Genomic DNA, 19164 nt, shown 5'->3' with positions numbered 1-19164 from the left:
GCTCTCAGGCAGACAAATCTGACAAATATTTAGACAGAGTGGATATAAAAAGTGCTTTCAGCAGCTACCACTTCCTTTCAAGAACTGTTTAGTGAAAAGAAAATATATATGAATAGGTCCCCTTACACTGAACTCAACAGGCGCCGGACTTGGGCCTCTCGATGACAAGGCGGACAGCCTCCCCTTGCGCCAGACTCCGTCCACGAGTTGTAAAACACAGGCTCGGAGGGGCTGCACTGGTAGATGGGGTGGGAGCCTGTGAGGTGGGGGAGCAGGCTGGGGGTGAGGGGAGACCTGGAGGGTGTACCTCGCTTAGCCTCAAGATAATGAGCTCTCACCCTGGAGGGAAGGGCATGCTGCTTGGAGCATGTCAGTGCAGATACTGAACCAGCAATTTGTGAATAAAAGTTAGATCAATCCAGTTATGGAAATAAGGATGGGGCCATGTTCTCAGAGCCTAAAGTAATCAAAGGGGGGCCTAACGGAAAGCGGGCAATCACCTTAAAAGAAGTGCAGTGTTCTCTGTCTCTTTTTCTACTATCTTTTTGATTGCTTCTCAGGAGGCGGTTATCCTGGCATTTAGGAAGTAGGGGGTCAACAGGTGGAAAAGGTAAAATGGGTCAGTGAGGGGAATTCCGACAAGCCACATGTGAATTTAAAAGCCACTATATGACCCCACTGGTAAGATCTTTTAGAGACTCTAAACACTGAAAAGATTATGTCCTTCTGCCCATGAAATTCCAGATAAAGGCAACATTAAACCATGAAGTAATTAGGAGGAAGTTCGACCAAGTTTTGCTTTTTTTCCCATGAAGATTATTGTGATTTTTAAAAACACACAAAAATCGAATTCTTTTCAAAAGTGTTGCTCTAGGGGGCTCGAACCCTGCCTCGGGCTCCCTGCTCTGCGGGAAGCCTGCTTCTCCCTCTCCCGCTCCCCCTGCTTGTGTTCCCTCTCTCGCTGTCTCTCTCTGTGTCAAATAAATAAATAAAATCTTAAAAAAAAAACCAAAAAGAATTGTTGCTCTATTTAATTGGTCCTCCTTCCTCTTTCAGTGCCACAAACAATGCTTGTCTGCCTGGCGGGCAGCACCCAGCACTAACCATGCAAGGCGCCCTCTCAAGTTGGATCATAAGTTAAACCAGCTTTTTCATCTCAGGCTGTGTCCAGGGTCACCGTGAGTCTCTCTTCCAACTCCAACGACTTTTGTAACCCTTCCCGTCTGTCTCACTGGGCTCCATCTACGCGCATATAACCATCACACAGTTCCCTTGGACAGCGCCCCACGGCGACACACCGATGGCAGCGGTGGGTCTCCTTGGGGGCACCCAGCACCCCGCTCTCCACCCATCACCCCACTGACCTGTCTTGAAGATCTCATAGCGCAGGGAGAAGCCTGCCCCCTGCCGGGCGTAGTCGGAGGTGAACTTGATGTAGAGCACGGAGCCCGAGGAGATGATGGTGGGTGGGGCGATGTTCCCACAGTGCTTTCCCAGGAGGTCTGCGGATTCACTGTCCCCATCCCGAATCTCGATGAAGTCATACCTACGTGAGGATGGTACAAAGGGGCACGTATCAGCAAAGATCACTCTCGGGAGAGCAAAGGGACCAGTGTCTCACCTCAGCTCCTGCGCTCGCCCTTCCTAGACGTTCAGGTGTTTTAGATTGATAAACAAAGGGCTCTTAGGTTTGCTTGTATAGACTGGCCCACCTAGATGTAGGAAGCTGCATTGCCCTATTGAAGCCACAGAGAGAATGGGCACCTTAGTGGATGGCTAGATTTTAAGGCCTTCTTTCTTTCTTTCTTTTCTTTTTTAATAATCCGGTTTTTTTAAAGATTTTATTTATTTATTTATTTATTTATTTATTTATTTATTTATTTATTTATTTGACAGAGAGAGCGAGAGAGCACAAGCAGGGGGAACAGTAGAGGGAGAGGGAGAAGCAGACTTCCCGCCAAGCAAGGAGGCCGGTGTGGGGCTGATCCCAGGAGCCCGGGATCATGACCTGAGCTGAAGGCAGATGTTTAACCATCTGAGCCACCCAGGCGCCCCTTAAGCCCTTATTTCCTGCCCACATAAGAGCAGTAGCATCCTTCTATCAAATATCTCCAAACAAGCATTTTTCCTTCCTTCCATAGCACCATTTTTATTTCCACCATGATCTCTCTGGATCTTCGTCTTTTCTTCTTATCTTTGCGTCACTGCAAGTTACTTAACCCCTCTGAGATCAATTTCTTCATCTGTAAGATGAGGATAAAAATATCCAGTTCAGAGGGCTGGGTTGGAGATGAAATGAAAGATATAAGGAAGGTGCCAGGCACCGAGCCAGGCACACTGGGGACGTTCCTGAGAGATCTGCTTACTTTCCCACCCTCTCCCCCATGTTTCAGTTTCCTCCTGGGTCACCCCCTCTTTCCTTCTCTTTAATTGCTGGTGACGAAGACTCCCATGCATGGGCCCCCTCCCTCTTGACAGGACTCTGCCTAGTTCACCTCTGCAGCATCTAGTCAACAGCACGTTTTTAAAGGGAATCAGCATCATATTAGATAAGGCAATAAAAACCTTTCTCCAAAAGCAGGGGGTGAATCCCCCGGGACCCAGTGTCTATGAGCACATAACTATTAGCTTCGGCAAGAGGCAGAGCAGGTTGCCGTCCGTCCCTGCACTGAGGCCTGAGCTCATTTCAAATGGAATCAACCTGGCCCCAGGTCGGGGAAGACTCATCAAAGACAGACATCCTCGGCTTGGTTCTCGGGATGGCGTACACACTGCGGGACGCCATTTTATCTGTACAGGCAACATTCTGGGCCTTGCTGTGTGCTCTGGCGGTCTTCACTGTGCCGACTCCGTGCTCCTTCCCTGGGCTCCCAGTGAATACCGCGGTCTCAGCTGCTGAGGTGGGAAAGTCCTTCCCCACCAGCTCCCTGCAAACTGCTGGTCACTGTACCACTATTTACCAACAACCATCCATTTCCTTCTCCCTCCCTGTTGTTTATTTTGCAGCAACCTGTTAAAACAACATGTAAGAAATTTCTTTTTTTGGGTAAAGAGAGGGAAAAGCTACCCTCCCTGGGATGTGCCTGCAGGCTCCTGGCACACACACAGGGTCTGTGGGAGCTGGCTGCCAGCAGAAGCAGCTTATTTGAGCCGCAGGGGCCTGAGGCCTCACTGCAGCCCCCAGGAGCCATATTTCAGATTGCACAGCCACTTAAATAGGACTGCGAAGGAAGTGTAAGGAATGGACCAGGATTAGTTCAATCTTAGACCCCAGAGGGCTGGAATCCTACGGTCAAAAGAATCACAGAAGCTGGTTAGTCTGGAGAACCCAAGATGGCAAGATCTCCCCCGCCAGGAGCTCTGGAGAGATAGCCACAGATTGAGAAAGGCAGTGGGGGTGGGGGGAATCTGTGATTTCGGTTTGGGAGATGACGTTGACTTTGAAAATGTGCTTCCTCACTTCCAAAACAAAAGTGGAAAGACAGTTAGTTTGTTCTCAAAGGAAATTCCCCAAACCTTCTGGAAAATCCCTCCTTAGTATTTCCACAGAGGTAAGCAGTGTTGGGCAGTCAGTCACTCTCAGCTGAGTAATGGTGATGTCCCATCAGGGTGCACAACTGTTGAGAAGCCAGCTGTGTTCAGTGAGCTGATATTACCCAGTTCACCTGGAGTCATGAATGTATGAACCTGGATGGAAGAGTCCCATCCACCCCTCCCAACCCCCGCCCCCTGCCAGGCTGTGGCCAATCCCAGAAGCAGAGAGAACTAGGTTTGGATTCCAGTTTAGCCTTATTAGCTGGGTGACCTCAGGCAAGTTACTTAACCTTTCTGATCCTTAGCAATGGGGAAAATGACAGCAAAATAGGGATATTAGAACTTTTTCCTAGGGTTGTTGTGAGATTTAAACGACCAACGTAATCTATATAAAGTGTCAGTACTTAGCCTGGTCGTTAGTGTTTGCTTAATAAACGTTAGCCATGATTTGTCGTATCCTCACACCCATTTCTGAGGTGAAGATACACAGCAAGTGAGTAGAGGTGCAGTATAAGTGGAATGAACATCTGTTAAAACATTTTGGAGTGCATTTTGGCAGAAATGTGACAAACCCTTTAATCCAGCAATTCCACGGCTAGGAATTTTTCCTAAGAAAATAATCAGACAACTGCACAAAGATGTATATGCACCTTTGTGAGTGTAGATATAATAATAAAAAAAAAGCATAAGAAAAGTGAACAGATGCTTTGTTTATAAAAAACAGCATCATACCTAAATGTCCAACAACAGAGGGTGGGTGAATCAATTTTGGTTTATTTATTTATTTATTTATTTAAAGATTTTATTTATTTATTTGAGAGAGAGAATGAGATAGAGAGCATGAGAGGGGGGAGGGTCAGAGAGAGAGGCAGACTCCCTGCTGAGCAGGGAGCCCGACGTGGGACTCGATCCCGGGACTCCAGGATCATAACCTGAGCCGAAGGCAGTCGCTTAACCAACTGAGCCACCCAGGCGCCCAATTTTGGTATATTTATAAAATGGAATACTCCACTGCTATAGTAGATGGATAGTGCTGTAGGTCTAGATATTTTGTTTTTATGGGAAAATAGTCATGCTACCTTGTTAGTTTAAAAAACAGATTTTTAAAAAGGAATGTGTTAAAATACCTATATTCTTGCCATATACAAAGAGAAAAAAGTCTGAAAGACTACATAAACTAAAATATTAACAGTAGTGAGATATATGGGTGGTAGAAATTGGTACTTTCTACTTCGTTCTTTGTTCTTTTCTATTATCTGAATCGCTTACAACGAACTTGCATTTCTTAATAAGCCACAAATATGTAAAATAAAGCTGCTTCCATTAAGAATTTTTTTTTCACAGTGACAGATGGTAACTGCACCATCGTGGTGAGCACTGCAGAATGTATCCAGTTGTCAAATCATTATGTCCTATACCTGAAACTAATATAACATTGTATGTCAACCGTACTTCAATAACAAATAAAACAATACACAGTAGACTAAAAGAAAAAATAAGAGAAAAAAGGATTTTTTTCAAAGCAGGAGAGCAGAGAAGAACCCAGCTCTCATAATGTAGCAGATGAAAATGTAAATACCATCATCATCATCATCATCACCATCCGTCTCACAGAAGTGTAGTGAGGACTAAATAAGTCACAGCGTTGGGTCACCTAGAACAGTGCCAGAGACGGGGCCCACACCCAGGAAATACTTAAAGGTATTTTTAAAAAAGATAACCAGATATCTCCAATCTTTGTGTTGCCAATTTCTCCGAAAAGGACAAAGAGAGGCCCAGACATCTCACTGGCTGGATCATCAGAAGGGAAGGGTTCTGTCTAGTTGCCTAATCACACGTGCAGTAATTTAGGGGATTAACACAATCATCGATGAAGCTGGGCTCCCTAGCAAATGCCATAGCTGTAAACTTGCCTCAATTTACTCAGTGGATATACCACCCCAAATCCTTTTTTTGTAATGCTGGCAGCTACAAACACATCCTTACCGTATTTATGTACACATACAGCGAAGGGATACATTTTTGAAAAAGGTCCATATACATCAATCGTATTATAAATTTTCTTTCTGGGCTTGTTATTTAAAGGACCCCTCTGGTGAATCCTTTTGTGAAGCAAATAACCAGCCCTTACTTAAACTTCTTAGAAGGACTGGATTTTCCTATTAGGTTTGCTTGAGGGGAAAGGGACCCCAAGTTACAATTTGGTGGCTAACCCCTCCCTCCCCACCCCCCACCCCCCCGGGACTGCCTGGGCTCTGCCCTGGGGACAAGCAGGTCTTCTGGCTGGGTTTTTTGTATAAAGGGCACACACCGAATGACATGCTGACTTCACAGAGAACGGCTCATTTACGTCCTGTGTGACTGACTCATTTGGGGAAATTTTTTATTATTAGGGATTTCCTACAGCTGGAGTAAATCTCCTTAGAAATTTCAGTGTTGTCAGGTTCATTTGGAAGAGCTCGTGGGGGATTAGGAAGTTTGTGGCCTTGAAATAAATACGGCTCCGCATCTAGCGTCTGATGGCCAGCATTTGTTTGGTAAAGGAATCTGGGGTCCAAACTCGGGACTCACCCCAAGGACAGTCAAGGAGAATAATCTGAAAGGCCGTTCTCTTAGAACACATTATTCATTTTCCAGAAGAAAACATAAACCAGCCAACGGACATATTAACTACTGTTTGCATTTCATTATTCATAATCTCCCTCAAATGAAAAAAATTCCTTCCAAAGCTTTAACACTACCTTTTATTATTTTATTCATCTACTTACTTTCCTAAGCTGAAGTAGCCATTTCCACTCCTACCTTTTTCCTTTCTCTCCAAAATGGCTCCCGGGTGCCTTTTTACTTTTCTCCTCACAGATTCCGACATCTGCATGTCGAGCATTTGTCTAGACAACATTTTCTGTACGTTCTTCCTCGACTTCAAAGTCTTAATTTCTCTCCCCAAACCCACATTTGGGGCGTGGGAATCTTGACGGTGGAATTAATTTTCAGAGTCCACGGGAGAGGTATGAAAAAGCAACAGTCTCATCTCTTCTTCCCATCACTAGGCAAACATGAAAAGAGGCTTTCTAGTTTCCATAACTCTATCCACGCTTGACACTTCCCAGCAGGCCCCCAAAGGCTGGGTTAGCCCAGGCTCTTCTCAAATGGCCAGATCATGTCCAGCCTGCCAGAGTACCCCCGGAGGACTGCCACCGAGAACTGCTTGTGAGGAGATTTCTCTGTCACAGGTGGAGTACTTAGGTGCTCTGGGGAAGAGTGCTGTGCCCATTCTATGATACTTGGGTCTACACGTCACAGCACCCGTGCCCGCCCAAGTCCAGAAGCCATAACCTTTGCCAACCAATGTCTCCTTTTATGCTACTGGTATCATAAATTCTTAAGACCTCACACCTTGCACATGGCAAGCTCTTTCCAGCCTCTGGGCCTTTGCACTGGCTCTTCCCTCTGCCTGTGATACTCTGTTACCTTCTTCTGTGGCTGGCGCCGTCTCCTTCTTCTAAGTGCAAAGGTCGCCTCCTCTGAGAAGCCTGTCCTGACCACCCGATTTCAGACGGCATGCCCTTATTCTCTGCCTTGCCATCGTCTTATTGCTTTTATAGCTATTATAATCTGCAAAGGTCTTGTCAATATACTTGCTTATTGTTAATCTGTGTCCTCACTACATAGCACCAGGACGGCAAGGACCTTGCCTTTTTACTGCTGTATATTTCTACTGCTTGCATGGTGCCTGGCATAGAGCAGGGCTCACTATTTTGTGTGGTGTGAGTAAATGAATGAGGGGCCTACAGTTGGTGAGTTCAGGAAGAATTCACTCTGTGACGACGTTTCCCAAGGGGTGGGATACATTTGGTCCGTTTTATACTCTTTGCCTTTGTGCTCCAACACATTCACTGAGCTATTCTGGTTTTATCTGGAAACCAAAATGTTGCCTCATGACTCGAAAACACGAAATATAACATTTTGAGTGGAAGAAACATCTCAAATCATGCTGACAGCATTTTCACTATTAGCAGCAAACAAATCAACTATAATTAAAATGCTGTCAAAGTGATTTGAGACTTTTCTCACACTTTCAAAGTTCCATATTTCATGAGTAGATTATGGAGGCCAGAGAATTTACCACCTCCTGGAGTGCCTTTCTTCTGGGAAGCTCAAAGACATCTACAAACACTGTCTTATTAATCCTTACATTAAAACCTGCAGGGAAAAGAGGAGGAAAACACAACACTGTCACGTATAAGTTCCCAGTGAAGAAGCTGCCTGAGACACAAAGAGGCTCTGGGCAGGTCTGCACGAGGCCCAAGTCTCTGGTCCAGTCAGGCCCACGGCCAGGTCACCTGGTCTCTGCCTCAATAGTGAAATCCAGCCTTTATGGAGAAATCAGTTCACGGTCAGTTCAGATTTTTTAAAGCAAATTTCATTTCCTTGAATTTCTTCCTTTCATCAGGGCCACCCATTTAAGAAGAAGCTGAAACATCGATGGGAATATCAGTGGGAAGAAATATCAATCATCTACCGAGCGTTTATTATGGGCCAGACCCCCGTTTAGATATTACTTCATTTAATCCTCACTGAATACACACCATGCTCTGTTACGGTTCCCACCCATTTACAGATGCAGAAACTGGGGTTCAGAGAGTCTAAATGACCAGCTCAAAGTCTCGTGAGAAGGACAGGTCAGAGGCAGACTTGAGAACCAGGTGGTCTCACTCCTGGGCATACAGACCTCACCTCTATCCCGTGAAAATAACAGATTGCCACGGTACAATAGCAGTAGAAGGTATGGGGTATAAAGAAACCGCTTGGTTTCCGTTAGAGATTTAGCAGAATCTTGCTCTTTTTATTTAGCTGTTTTGTTTAAACAAAGCCTATAGGACGTGCCAAAATTATTAGACAAATCACCGATAGAAGCAGTGAGCGGATTTGGAATTCAGGGTTTCAAGATTCACCCAGTTGAAATCCAGCTTTTAAGTGTTCAGATGGGGTAACATATTAATTTTTGCAAATGAAGTATTTTTATAAGCACATATATACCCATATGTGAACATATGGTCCATCGAGTGAGAAAACAGTATCCTGTGTATTTATAAGCTCTTAAAGTATCATCTAGAGCACATATTCTTAAACCCATGGATTTCTAGTAGGGTCCACAGATGAGTTTCAGTAGGTGAGGGAACCCCTATAGTCAAATGCAGAAATTTTGTGCATTTGTGTGTATGCACATTTTCCTAGGTCTGTGACAAAAAGAATCTTAAATTACTGTGATACAGAAACATATCTGTCGATGAGTGTGTGTGTACTCTGAGAAGTGTGGTTCACGGGCTTTGTAGGCAGACCCAGCTGTTTCCAGCACTCATGAGTGCAGGCAAGGCATTGAACCTCTCTGAGTCTCAGTTTCTTCATCTATAAAGTGGAAATAATCACGGTCCTCACCTTGTTGGGCACTGCTGGAAAGATTGCAAAGGTATATACGAGCCCAGAAGAGTGCTAGATGCCTGCAAAAGTCCCTGGGAGACACTGGCTATTTTTACCATTACTCGTGTTTTTACCAAGCAGGGTGGCAGACGTGGAGGAAAGAAGGGTTACATACACGTGAACCGAACACATGAGGAAGGAATGAAAAGTCACAAAGTAAGAGATGGTCTTGATGCCCCCCCCAACCTCAAGGCTAGGGATGGCGGTTTCTAAAAATCTTCTTCCTATACAAATCCATCAGTAGCGCTTCAGTCACCTGAGTTTTTGAGATTTCCTTTCAATCTCGTGTTTCTGAGCTCCGGAACAAGCCTGTCGTGCCGGATTCAGAACAGCCCATGCCTTCCCCACCCCACCCCCCCGCCCCTGCCACCCCGCACTCCCACCGGTTGGTGGGTCTTGAACAACTGGGGACTCGACCTCCTTCACTGTGGTGAGTTAACGCGTGTCAAGAGCTTAGCACAGTGCCTGGCGCATAGTAAGTCCTCAATAAATAAATGTTAGGCATTATTACTATTATTGTTGTTGTTATTGTTTTTCTTTGCTAAATAGCTGCAAGGACTCGAAGGGACCCAAGACTCGCCATCTGTTTGCCTCTCTGGGCTGGTGCCTCTGCCCTTTTAATGGCGACTTCTGGCAGTTGCCCTTTCTCCCCTCATTTCTTCCCACCACCCGTCTCTGATATTTGGAGCTTATCCACAATCCCCGCACAGCCAGGGTCTTCACAGCGCCTCAGAAAGGAGGAAATCTGACCACCCGGCAAAGGAAGTATGCAAAGAAAATAACCCTAAACAAACCGAAGGAATTATTCCAGAAAACCTTGAAGGCAAGAAAATGGAAATACAAATAACATCTATTTATAATTGCTGGTTGTTTTCCGCAGAAGCCCCGGGATGATGGAGAGGGCCCTGCCGATCTCATTGTTCCTTACGGAGCAGACTGCCAAGAACGTCTCGCAACGTGAGGAAGGAGGTCGCTGCAGACAGGGTGTCTGATAAGTCTCACTGTGGATGAACTTTCAGAGAATGAAGGGCACACAACAAAGCCTCCAGCACCTCTCCCCTGGCCCCCTCGCTGAACACCGCTTCCCCCACTGACCTGGCTCCCCAGCAAGGCGCATTCCTGAGGCTGTATAGCCACAGATCTGTTCCACTCCTGGACCAGCGAGCGCTCTGCAGGCCGGCTTGAATGGAACGTGTTTGCTTATGTAAGGAAGGATTTTCTCGGCAACCAGAGCCAATGTGAAGTTTAAGGCTGTTGGGCAGGCAGTTTTCAGCATGACGGTTGGGCCTTTTTTCCGTCAGCCGTACACATCTATAAAAAATCCTCACCCTCTGCAGTTAGCTCAAAGGGCCCCTGGTCAGCGGAGTAGGAAGTAGGTAAGAGTAGCCCATAATTCATGTCTGTTCACCAGCAGGCTGGCACTTGGATGTGAAGGGGAACCCCACCCAGCAAGGCCAGATGGGCCTATACTGGCCTGGGTGAATCAAGCTTGCATGCCTCGGTGTGCCTCATCTCATGAATGGGAACAGGGATCATGCCTCTGTGCCTCCTAGGACTGGTTGGAAAGGGCAGGGAGTGACTGGCACCCACTAAAGGGAAATCAGAGTACACCATCCCAGGGCCTGGGTGCGCTGGCAGCCACAGCCCTGCACTTGGCCAGGCAAACGGTTCCCTCTGAAACGGGCACTCACTAACCCTGGCTCCCAGAGGGTCTAATTGTAAGAGCAAATCATAACCTTCCCATCTGTCCGAAAAATGGGAGCCTGCTGGGAATGAGGCGTACCGGGCACCAGGGAATCAATCACTGCATCGGAAAAACGTTTTTCTAGGGGTGTAGGCTCCCAGTCGTGTTTCTGCCCCTCTTTGCTAGCATCTGGCCCCCATAACAAAACTTAGAAAATACAAAGCTTGCCTGAAAAATGTACCATGCAGAAATCTAAGCAGGGGACCACCGGGGAGTATGTGGCTGGTGTGCTGGGCCTTGTCCTTGGATTGCATTCACTGCAAGCCTCAGGTTACAAGGGCTCAGGGCTTCTCCTGGCGCCAGGGGCAGACTTCTCACGATCGTGCAAAAAGCACCTTGGTGTGGAAATGATGGGCCTGCACTACTGTCCAAGCAGGAAGGTTGCTGCCACACCAGGGTGGAGATTCTGAATATAGCACTCAGTGGCCAGTCAGCTAGAACAGCTTCCGCCTCTCCAACCAGCACTGGGTGAACGGTGCACTCCCCGATGGCTGGGTTGTGAAGGCGCTGTGGCTGCGCTGGGAGCATTTTAAAGCACTTGCCCCTCCTCATCACAGAAATGGCCCTGTATTTTGCAAGAACTGGCCAGCATCTGGCGGGGGGGGGAGGGGGGGGGGGGGTGGCGCTGGAAGCAGCAAAAGTCCAGGAATATTGGGTTCTCTTGGCTGGAGGTTCCCTAAGACTAGGAAGAAATACGTCTAGAAAGGACAGCAGCTTCTACAAGAAAGGGAACCAGATTGCAGGAAGTCTCCTAGCAGGATGGGAGCAGTGTGAGTCAGACCTTGAAGGACCTTTATCTATCCCACAGCATCGCAGACAGTTTGCTTTGTGCACGGAACTGCTGGCTGCCTGGCTGCACAGCTACTGACTCGAGGGGGGGGGAGACAGCCGGCGGGGGGGGCGCATGGGGGGAGGGAGCACTAGTGGCAGGGAGGCAGGGATGAGCTGTGAGGGCCGCACAAGTGTAAGGGCCCTGGTGGGCAGGAGGGCAGCAGAGACCCCCAGAAGAGCCGTCAGTACCCCAGCACTTAACCCAGCTGCCTGCCCCGAGGCTTAGACGGAATCCTATATCTGCTTGGACCTCAGTTTCCCAGCGGATAAGACCAAAAAAAAAAAAAAGAAAGTACTTTCTTACCCTCCTACCACTCTCAAAGGGATGACACATAGATAAATCACTTTGAACTTTTAGATGAAAGGTGCTCTATAAACTCGAGGTCTCATCAACTGTAATTGTTACGGTAATTATTTTAATGATAATAATGATGATAATGGGAGGGGGGGTGGGGTGAGGACGAAACCTCCTACCTTGAGACAAAGAAAAACTCTTCCATTAAAACCTGCGTCGTGATTCCTTCTGCTTCTCGTTCTCTCCAACCATCTCTTTCAAACTGCCAATTCCTGGGCTGAAATATTATTTACTCCTTTTCTTCCCAATAAAACAATTATTTGTTCCATCGTTCTCCCTCTCACTTGCTCTTCAGTGTGTCTAGCTTCACCCTGACAGCTCAGCCATGGACTGTTTACATGTCTCGCTCACCTCCAAGACTCTGGTTCAGCTCCATTGACACTGAAGGCAGGAGAATTCTCTGTGTGTGAGGAATCAATTACTTCCGCTGACACTCTATTACTAGCCCTCACATCTTCGGATTCCGGCTGCAGAGGGAGGCGATGGGGGGATGGCAGGGAATTTGAAGAGGATGGCGAAGGGGGCTGGAGGGGACCCGGGGAGTAGGAGGTAGATGACGGGGAGGCAGACAGAGACCATCGACAGAGCGTCACAGAAAGACCTCTCTCTCCTTGACTGCCCTGCCGGCATCCGGAGATGACCCCATGGCAGGAAGAGGCAAAGAAAAGGAATAAAAGACGGAAGGGGAAAAGAAAAGACTTGTCAAGGATATCTAAAGAAATCAGAGAGGTCTCAAATACCTAAGCCTGGGGACAGTGGGTGAGAGCTCTAGGTACAAGGATACAGGCATATAAAGGCAGCTTTGGGTGGTGGGCTTCAAATTCCAGCCCTACCATTACTATCTGTGAGATCACTCCCACAGTGTACCCATCTGTTAAATGGGAATAACAGTAGTACCCAGTCCCGTGAGTCCCATGTGCGTATATGTATGTACGTATATATACATGTATATATATATATAGAGAGAGAGAGACTGCCAAGATGCTTGGCTACAAAGGTAGGAAAAAAAGCATAAAAAAATCATGTGGATTTCTTTCATCATGTGAAGTCCTTTGATAGCTTTCCAAACGTAAGCCCAGTTCACATGTTTTTCTTTCTTCTTCTTTTTAAAAATTTTATTCTGACCCAGCTAACATTTTTCAGGGATTTTCCTTCCAGGGAAAAAAATTCTGATTATGTAAATTAAATACAACCATCTACTCTGCAATCACTGAGATGAGTTGTGAGGCCCTAGGTTTTATAATGAAGGTCGATTATGGAAGCTCTTTTCTAGAAGGAAAGACAAGGGCAGCTAATATGTATATATTTTTTTCCGGGATGATTTATCCAGGCAGATGTAGAAGAATGGAATTAAATTATCTATTGAGTTGCTCTTAATCCTAAGGTTTCAATCCGCCTGCCATTAAACAGGACAAAACAAAGAGAACATCTTATTTTCCATAGGACACATGACTATAGGAAAATACACAAATCGCTTTCTAAGAAAAATCTAATTTCTTTACTTGGTCTCTTTCCTTCTCTTCTTTATCCCCTCCCCACCCTGAGCTCCCACTGAATTTCTGAAGACAGACTCTCACCCGGTGTAATTAGCTGGGAGAATTACATGCAGTTACATGGGGTAAGATGCTGGCCCTCTGGGACCTCTGGGTTCAGAGAAGGTGCCAGGGTTGAGAGGCAGAACAAGTGGGATTGTGTATTAGAAAACCTCAAGTGATTTTCTCAATCAGGAGATAAAATGCAATGTTAAGAAGGACATCCACAGCGAAGCTTCCATTTGGAGCACTGCGATTGCAACATCATGTATTTAAAAACAAACTGCCAAAAATAACCGTTTTCCCAACTGCTCTTTAACCTTGGTGGGAGGAGGAGAACAATCTGTGATGTTTTCTCCCCACTTCTTCAGCAAGTGAAGTTGCTGGGTGGAGGCCTTGGTCAAGGTTGGTGAGCCGGGGTCGGCTGCCAGCTAAGCTAGAGTCAGCAGGGCTGTCCCATTTTATTGCACCATGTACCTGCAGGGGGATCTGTTTCTGTCATTAGCAGGGTTGTTGCAATACAGAAAAATATTGCCGCTCATTGGCTCCTTGGGGGAATCAGGATATTTCTGTGGTTGGGCAGGCAGTAAATCTATAACCATGTCATGAGTAATCAACCTGAGGCTCTCTCCTGAGTGCAAGACACTCTCTTGAACCAGAGAACTTATACTCTGTTTCAATTTCCAGAGACTCAGGTGGACACCAGCTGAAGCCACACCTCCATTTGGGCAATGTGGCCTCCTGCTCTCTATTCTTAGGAAAGAGACATGTGTTCAGAGAGAGCCCTGTGTAGGAATAAACTGACAGGTGGAGCTTAATCCAGTGTTACCTGGTTTTTTCCAGGCCAAACCCCAGGTTCAGGCATTAAACTGGGGGCCAGAGAGGGGTTGTCCCTGGACATAGGGTATGAAACTGTAGAGAGCCTGGTCAGGGAGGGTGGGAGCAGCAAAGAGTCCTTAAAATCTTAGTCTTTCCTGCTTCCTGACCACAGCCCCTCTCTAAGATGGTGGAAGTCACCGGGCCAGGAAACAAAATTCAGTAGCATTGCTCAGGCACCTCTTCACTGAAAAGGAGTTTTGCTGATCAGCAAGTCACAAGGATGGCCCTTCATTTACTGTGGTTCCCTAAGGCATCAGATTATTTCCCCGTCTTGTCTTTGACGTGATGCTTTCTACATGGACCACCAGAGATATACACCTCCGCTCTGCCTGGCTAACTTCTTTGGGATCACTTCTTCCAGGGAGCCCTCCCTGATCTCCCCAGCCTAGGCTGGATCTCAGTGCTGTGAGCTCACATATCATGCCTGGAGCATATCCGCAGTGGACATACACAGTGCTGGGGGAGGCGAAGATCATAAGAGTAAAGAGCACAGGTTGCAGAGCAGGGCATTCCGGCTTCAAATCCCTTCTCTGCCATTTCCACGGGTGGGACCTGGGGCCAGAAGTTATTCTTTAAGTCCAAGTTTCTTCATCTGTAAAACGGGAAGAGTAACAATGACTTCGCATTGTTTTGATTCAAGGATCAATGAGATAATATACGTGAAGGACTTAGCAAAGTGCTGGTCTCAGAGGTGATGCTCTAGATGTGGTAGCTTTATCATCAATAACCATATATTTTTTAAATTTTTTATTTTATTTTATTTGTTTAGAGAGAGAGAGTGTGTGTGTGCCCAAATGCAGGGGGGGGAGGGGCAGAGGGAGAGAGAAAGAATCTTAAGCAGGCTCTATACTCAGTCCGACATGGGACTTGATCTTGAGCCAAAATCAATAGTCAGATGCTTAACTGACTGAACCACCCAGGCGCCCCAAACTTGCTCCTAAGCTCTCAGTTCCATGAAGACAAAGAATAGGATTTACTCACCACTGCATTCCCAATGCTATCATTATGTGTGGTACATAGTAGGTGTTTAGTAACTACGAATGAATGCATGGACCATTGCCATCTTGTTGGTGAAAGGCCAAGTCACAGAGAGCTTAGTGAGCTCCATAAGCCCGTGTCTCATCCTCCTGCTCTCATTATATCACATCACAAGATGGACGCATAGGGAAGACAGCTCTGTCTGCTTCCAGTGCAGGTTCATGCCATGCTGACCTATGTCCTGGTAACTCAAATGTAAAAATACCACCGAAACAATCATATGCATGCACCTGCTTAATACTCCAAGACCAGGTGTCCTGGGGGTATAGAAATGAAATATGTAGTCCATGCCCTTAGAGAATTTACATGCTCAGAATACAACATTGACCACCCATGAACTAAAGGCAAGCCAGCAAATCAAGGCAATACACAATGCTCTGGGAGTTCGGCATTGGGACCCATAACTGGAAGAATCAAGGAAACAGAGGGGAGGAGGAGGGGAGTGTTCAGCTGGTCCCTATGGAGGGGAGAGGGAGGCAGGTCCAAGCACTGGGCACTCACAGGGTCTCATGCAGATATAAGGTTGTCTTTGGCTGTTTGACTGGAATGGAGGGTGCTCACTGAGCATAGGAAGTCACTACTGACTGGGTGGGGAGGGGCTAGATTATTGAGGTCTGGTCTGTTCCCTATGTTGACTGGAGTCAGTTTATCAACCTGGGAAGCTGCTACCTCTCTAAGATATTATCCCCTACTTTGGGGGAAATAGACACAACTACGATTTAGAGAGCTCCTCTGGCCATAAATACAAGAGTACCTTGTTTATCCAGGACACTTAGCTAGAGGCCAAATATCCCTAAACCTCCAATATCTAGAACATGGGTGGGCTTTGGGGGGGAGGGTTTCAGAAGAAAAGACCTTGAGCACCTCAACTGATGCAGGGGACTCCGTGCACTGATGCTCTTCACACTCTGTCCCTGAGGGTGTGTCCCAGAGCCTGCTCGGCCATGAGCTTGGCCGACTGAAGCCGAGCAGACATGCTGGCCCTGGGGTTACGCTGGCTTGGGGCAGAGCCGAGAGCCCAGAACCAGCACTTCCCAATGGACAGTAAGACCTCCAGAAGCAAAATCCGTACAACACAATAAAAGAGTAAAACAAGTCAGAAGCGGAAGGCTCCAGCAAGCAGGCATACACCTAACAGGAAGTGACAGCAAGAGTATTGATAGAAAAAAGTCGCAGAATTTCCCGTGACAAAGGACAAAGATGCTAATGCGGTTGCTAATTCATTATGAATCCATATAGACAAGACAAAGCAATCTTGCAAAGTACTTATCAGTGTTGCAGGTGAGGAAACTGAGGCCTGGGAAGTTTAAAAGGTCAACAGAAACTCAACTCTCAACCTCCCTGATCCAAATTGGACATTACTCAGCCTCAGTCTCAAAAACTGAAGTTTAAAATTAGAGGCCTGATTCATCAAGGAAAAGTTGACTCCCCTTACTATTGGTTTTGTTTAAGAAGACAGGGAAGTGTGGCACGGGATTTAGAATGTTCTTTATCAGAAATCCTTTCAAAAAAGATTTTTGGAACTCTGAATAGGAGTAGGTTTGAGTATCTAAACATTTCCCTTGGATGGAGCGCGGTTCTCCCATGGTAAATGAGATGAAGCTGCACTAAATGCACGCATAAAATCATTCCTATAAACTTCGTGTGGGTTCTTTAGCCCAAGAAATGTTCTTTCAGGTCTTCCTAGTGGTTTGTGCACTTTGTGAAGCACGTTTTCCAAGACACCCATCTGGAAATGACCAATTCTTAACAGGGCCCAGACTCTTGGTTTTGGTTCTACTTGGGCCTCTGGGATGGGGAGGGATGCCATGCCGATCTGAGGACTCATGAATAAGCTGTGTATCATATGCAGGTGGGTGTTCTTAAAAAACGCATATATCTTAGATTTTAGAAATGGAAAAAGATTTAAGTCTGTGTACATATGTTTCTAAAGCCCTAGTGTCCCGCCTACTGCCGGATGACTCAGGTGAAAAGCAGCAGTACCCTCTTCCTCACCACAGGGAGTGAGTGGCTTCTCCCTGTTTGCTCAGAGGGCCTTGAGTCCTGCCCTTTGGTCCCTCGGCCACGTCTGTGTGGCCAGGCCATGGGGGCCTCTGGTTTCTGCCCACAGAGCAGCCTGCGGGTGCTGGGGGTTTGGATTCCTGCTCACGGCCCGAGGGAGGAGTCAGAGAGCTCCCCACAGATGGTGGTGGCCTGAGATGGCTGACTCAGGCAAAGCTGGCGCTGTGAGTGAAAGTTTCCAAGCAAAATTAACAAGCGGCCGTTAAAGGGAAAAGGTCTGTCTGGGGTTTATTCTTCAACGGGCTCAACCCTTGAGTTGTGGATTTCAAGGCACAGAGAGCCAAGGGCCCAGGGGCCACCAGGCCGGGCCTGCTCCTGGATCTCGGGGCAACCTCTGCAGTTACTCCTGCACAAGGGAGGACGGGGAGGTGTTGACCGCGGCCCTTCCTCCACGGTGGGGCTGGCTTTTTCCTGCTGCTCTTACTCACCTTCCTTTTTTTTTTTTTTACTTTTTTATTGTTATGTTAATCACCATACATTACATCATTAGTTTTTGGTGTAGTGTTCCATGATTCATTGTTTGCGTATAACACCCAGTGCTCCATTTAATACATGCCCTCCTCAATACCCATCACCAGGCTAACCCGTCCTCCCACCCCCCCCCCCCTAGAACCCCCCGCTTTTTTTTTAAAGTCCACCATTTCTCCCGGTTTTCCTCCCCCCCTGATTTCCCCCCCTTCCTTCTTCCCCCCCTGCTTTCTTCTTCCTTTTTTTTTTTTTTTTCCTTTTTGCAGGGGTGTTGCCGCTATGCCCTGTCAAGGGGAGAGGACAGTGCAGGAGGCATTCTCTTGGTAAGCGTCCATCTACGCTTTGGGCCTGGAGAGTCAAGGCCAATTCAAAACATGCACCGGAAATGAAAAGAGAAAGGAGTCTAATTTCCTTTGGTAGTAAGTGCTTTCCAAACCCAGGATCTCCCTTGGACAGAGTGGGAGAGACGAGGAACCAGACAGAACTTCGAACCCTTCAATTAGGTTAATTGTTCCTCTCACCAGCTAGTGGAACAAGGCAATGGGGGAGGAGAAGCTCATTTATTCTGAATGTAAATAGCCGGGGAAGAATGTTAAAAATACCTTGCAGGGTGAGAGATTGAGAGAACCGGATGTGTCTTTCTAAATAAAAAAAATCAACAAGAATGACAGAGAATGGGAAATGGAGGGGAAATGGGGGGGGGGGGGGGGGAGAGAGAATTAAGGACGAGGTTAAGCAGTGGAGGCTTGACCCCAGCCGAGCCTTTCTGACAACTTGGCACTGGGGAAAAGAGACCCCAGAAAGATTTTTTTTCTGACCTTCCTGATCTTTTCAGTTCAAGCTAGAAGCATCCATGGGGGAGTGGGGAGAAAAACAGGAAGCTACTTAGTAAGGATGATAAGCCAGAAGATAACCTGTAACTTGTCTGCTTCCCCTACTTCAAGTCCAGCAAGAGGCAACATCCTTGTCCCCTTTTGCTGCCAGAGACTCCAGCAACCTGAGTTCTCCCCACCCCTGGGGCTGAGTCCTGCGGGGGGAAGGCAGCCCCCGTGGCCCCAAACAGGGCAGGAGCATGTTTTCCTGGCCTTGCATACTTCCCAACATGGCTCCCTGAGTTTTTCCTTCCAAAAGCCATGCCTTCCTCTACTTCCAATATGAATATACATAAGATGACCCCTTAGCAATTTCCCTGGGAGATTTGCTGGCATAAGCATAACAGAATTTGGCCCTCAGTCAACAGA

The 19164-nt window shown here is 46.9% G+C and overlaps 1 protein-coding gene across 5 annotated transcripts in view; it reads right to left on the bottom strand.

Moving 5' to 3' along the window:
- NRP2 (neuropilin 2) overlaps positions 1-19164 on the bottom strand; it is a 111040-nt gene that overhangs the window by 75574 nt on the left and 16302 nt on the right. For all 5 annotated transcript variants that reach the window (XM_021702747.1, XM_021702748.1, XM_044913704.1 and 2 more), the window contains exon 3: positions 1365-1546. In XM_021702747.1, the coding sequence (XP_021558422.1) occupies positions 1365-1546 (182 nt within the window). The remainder of the gene's footprint in view (positions 1-1364; positions 1547-19164) is intronic.

The sequence above is a fragment of the Neomonachus schauinslandi genome, chromosome 3 (genome assembly GCF_002201575.2).
Source record: "Neomonachus schauinslandi chromosome 3, ASM220157v2, whole genome shotgun sequence".
Taxonomy (NCBI): Eukaryota; Metazoa; Chordata; class Mammalia; order Carnivora; family Phocidae; genus Neomonachus; species Neomonachus schauinslandi.
This window is presented reverse-complemented; position numbering and strand designations above follow the sequence as displayed.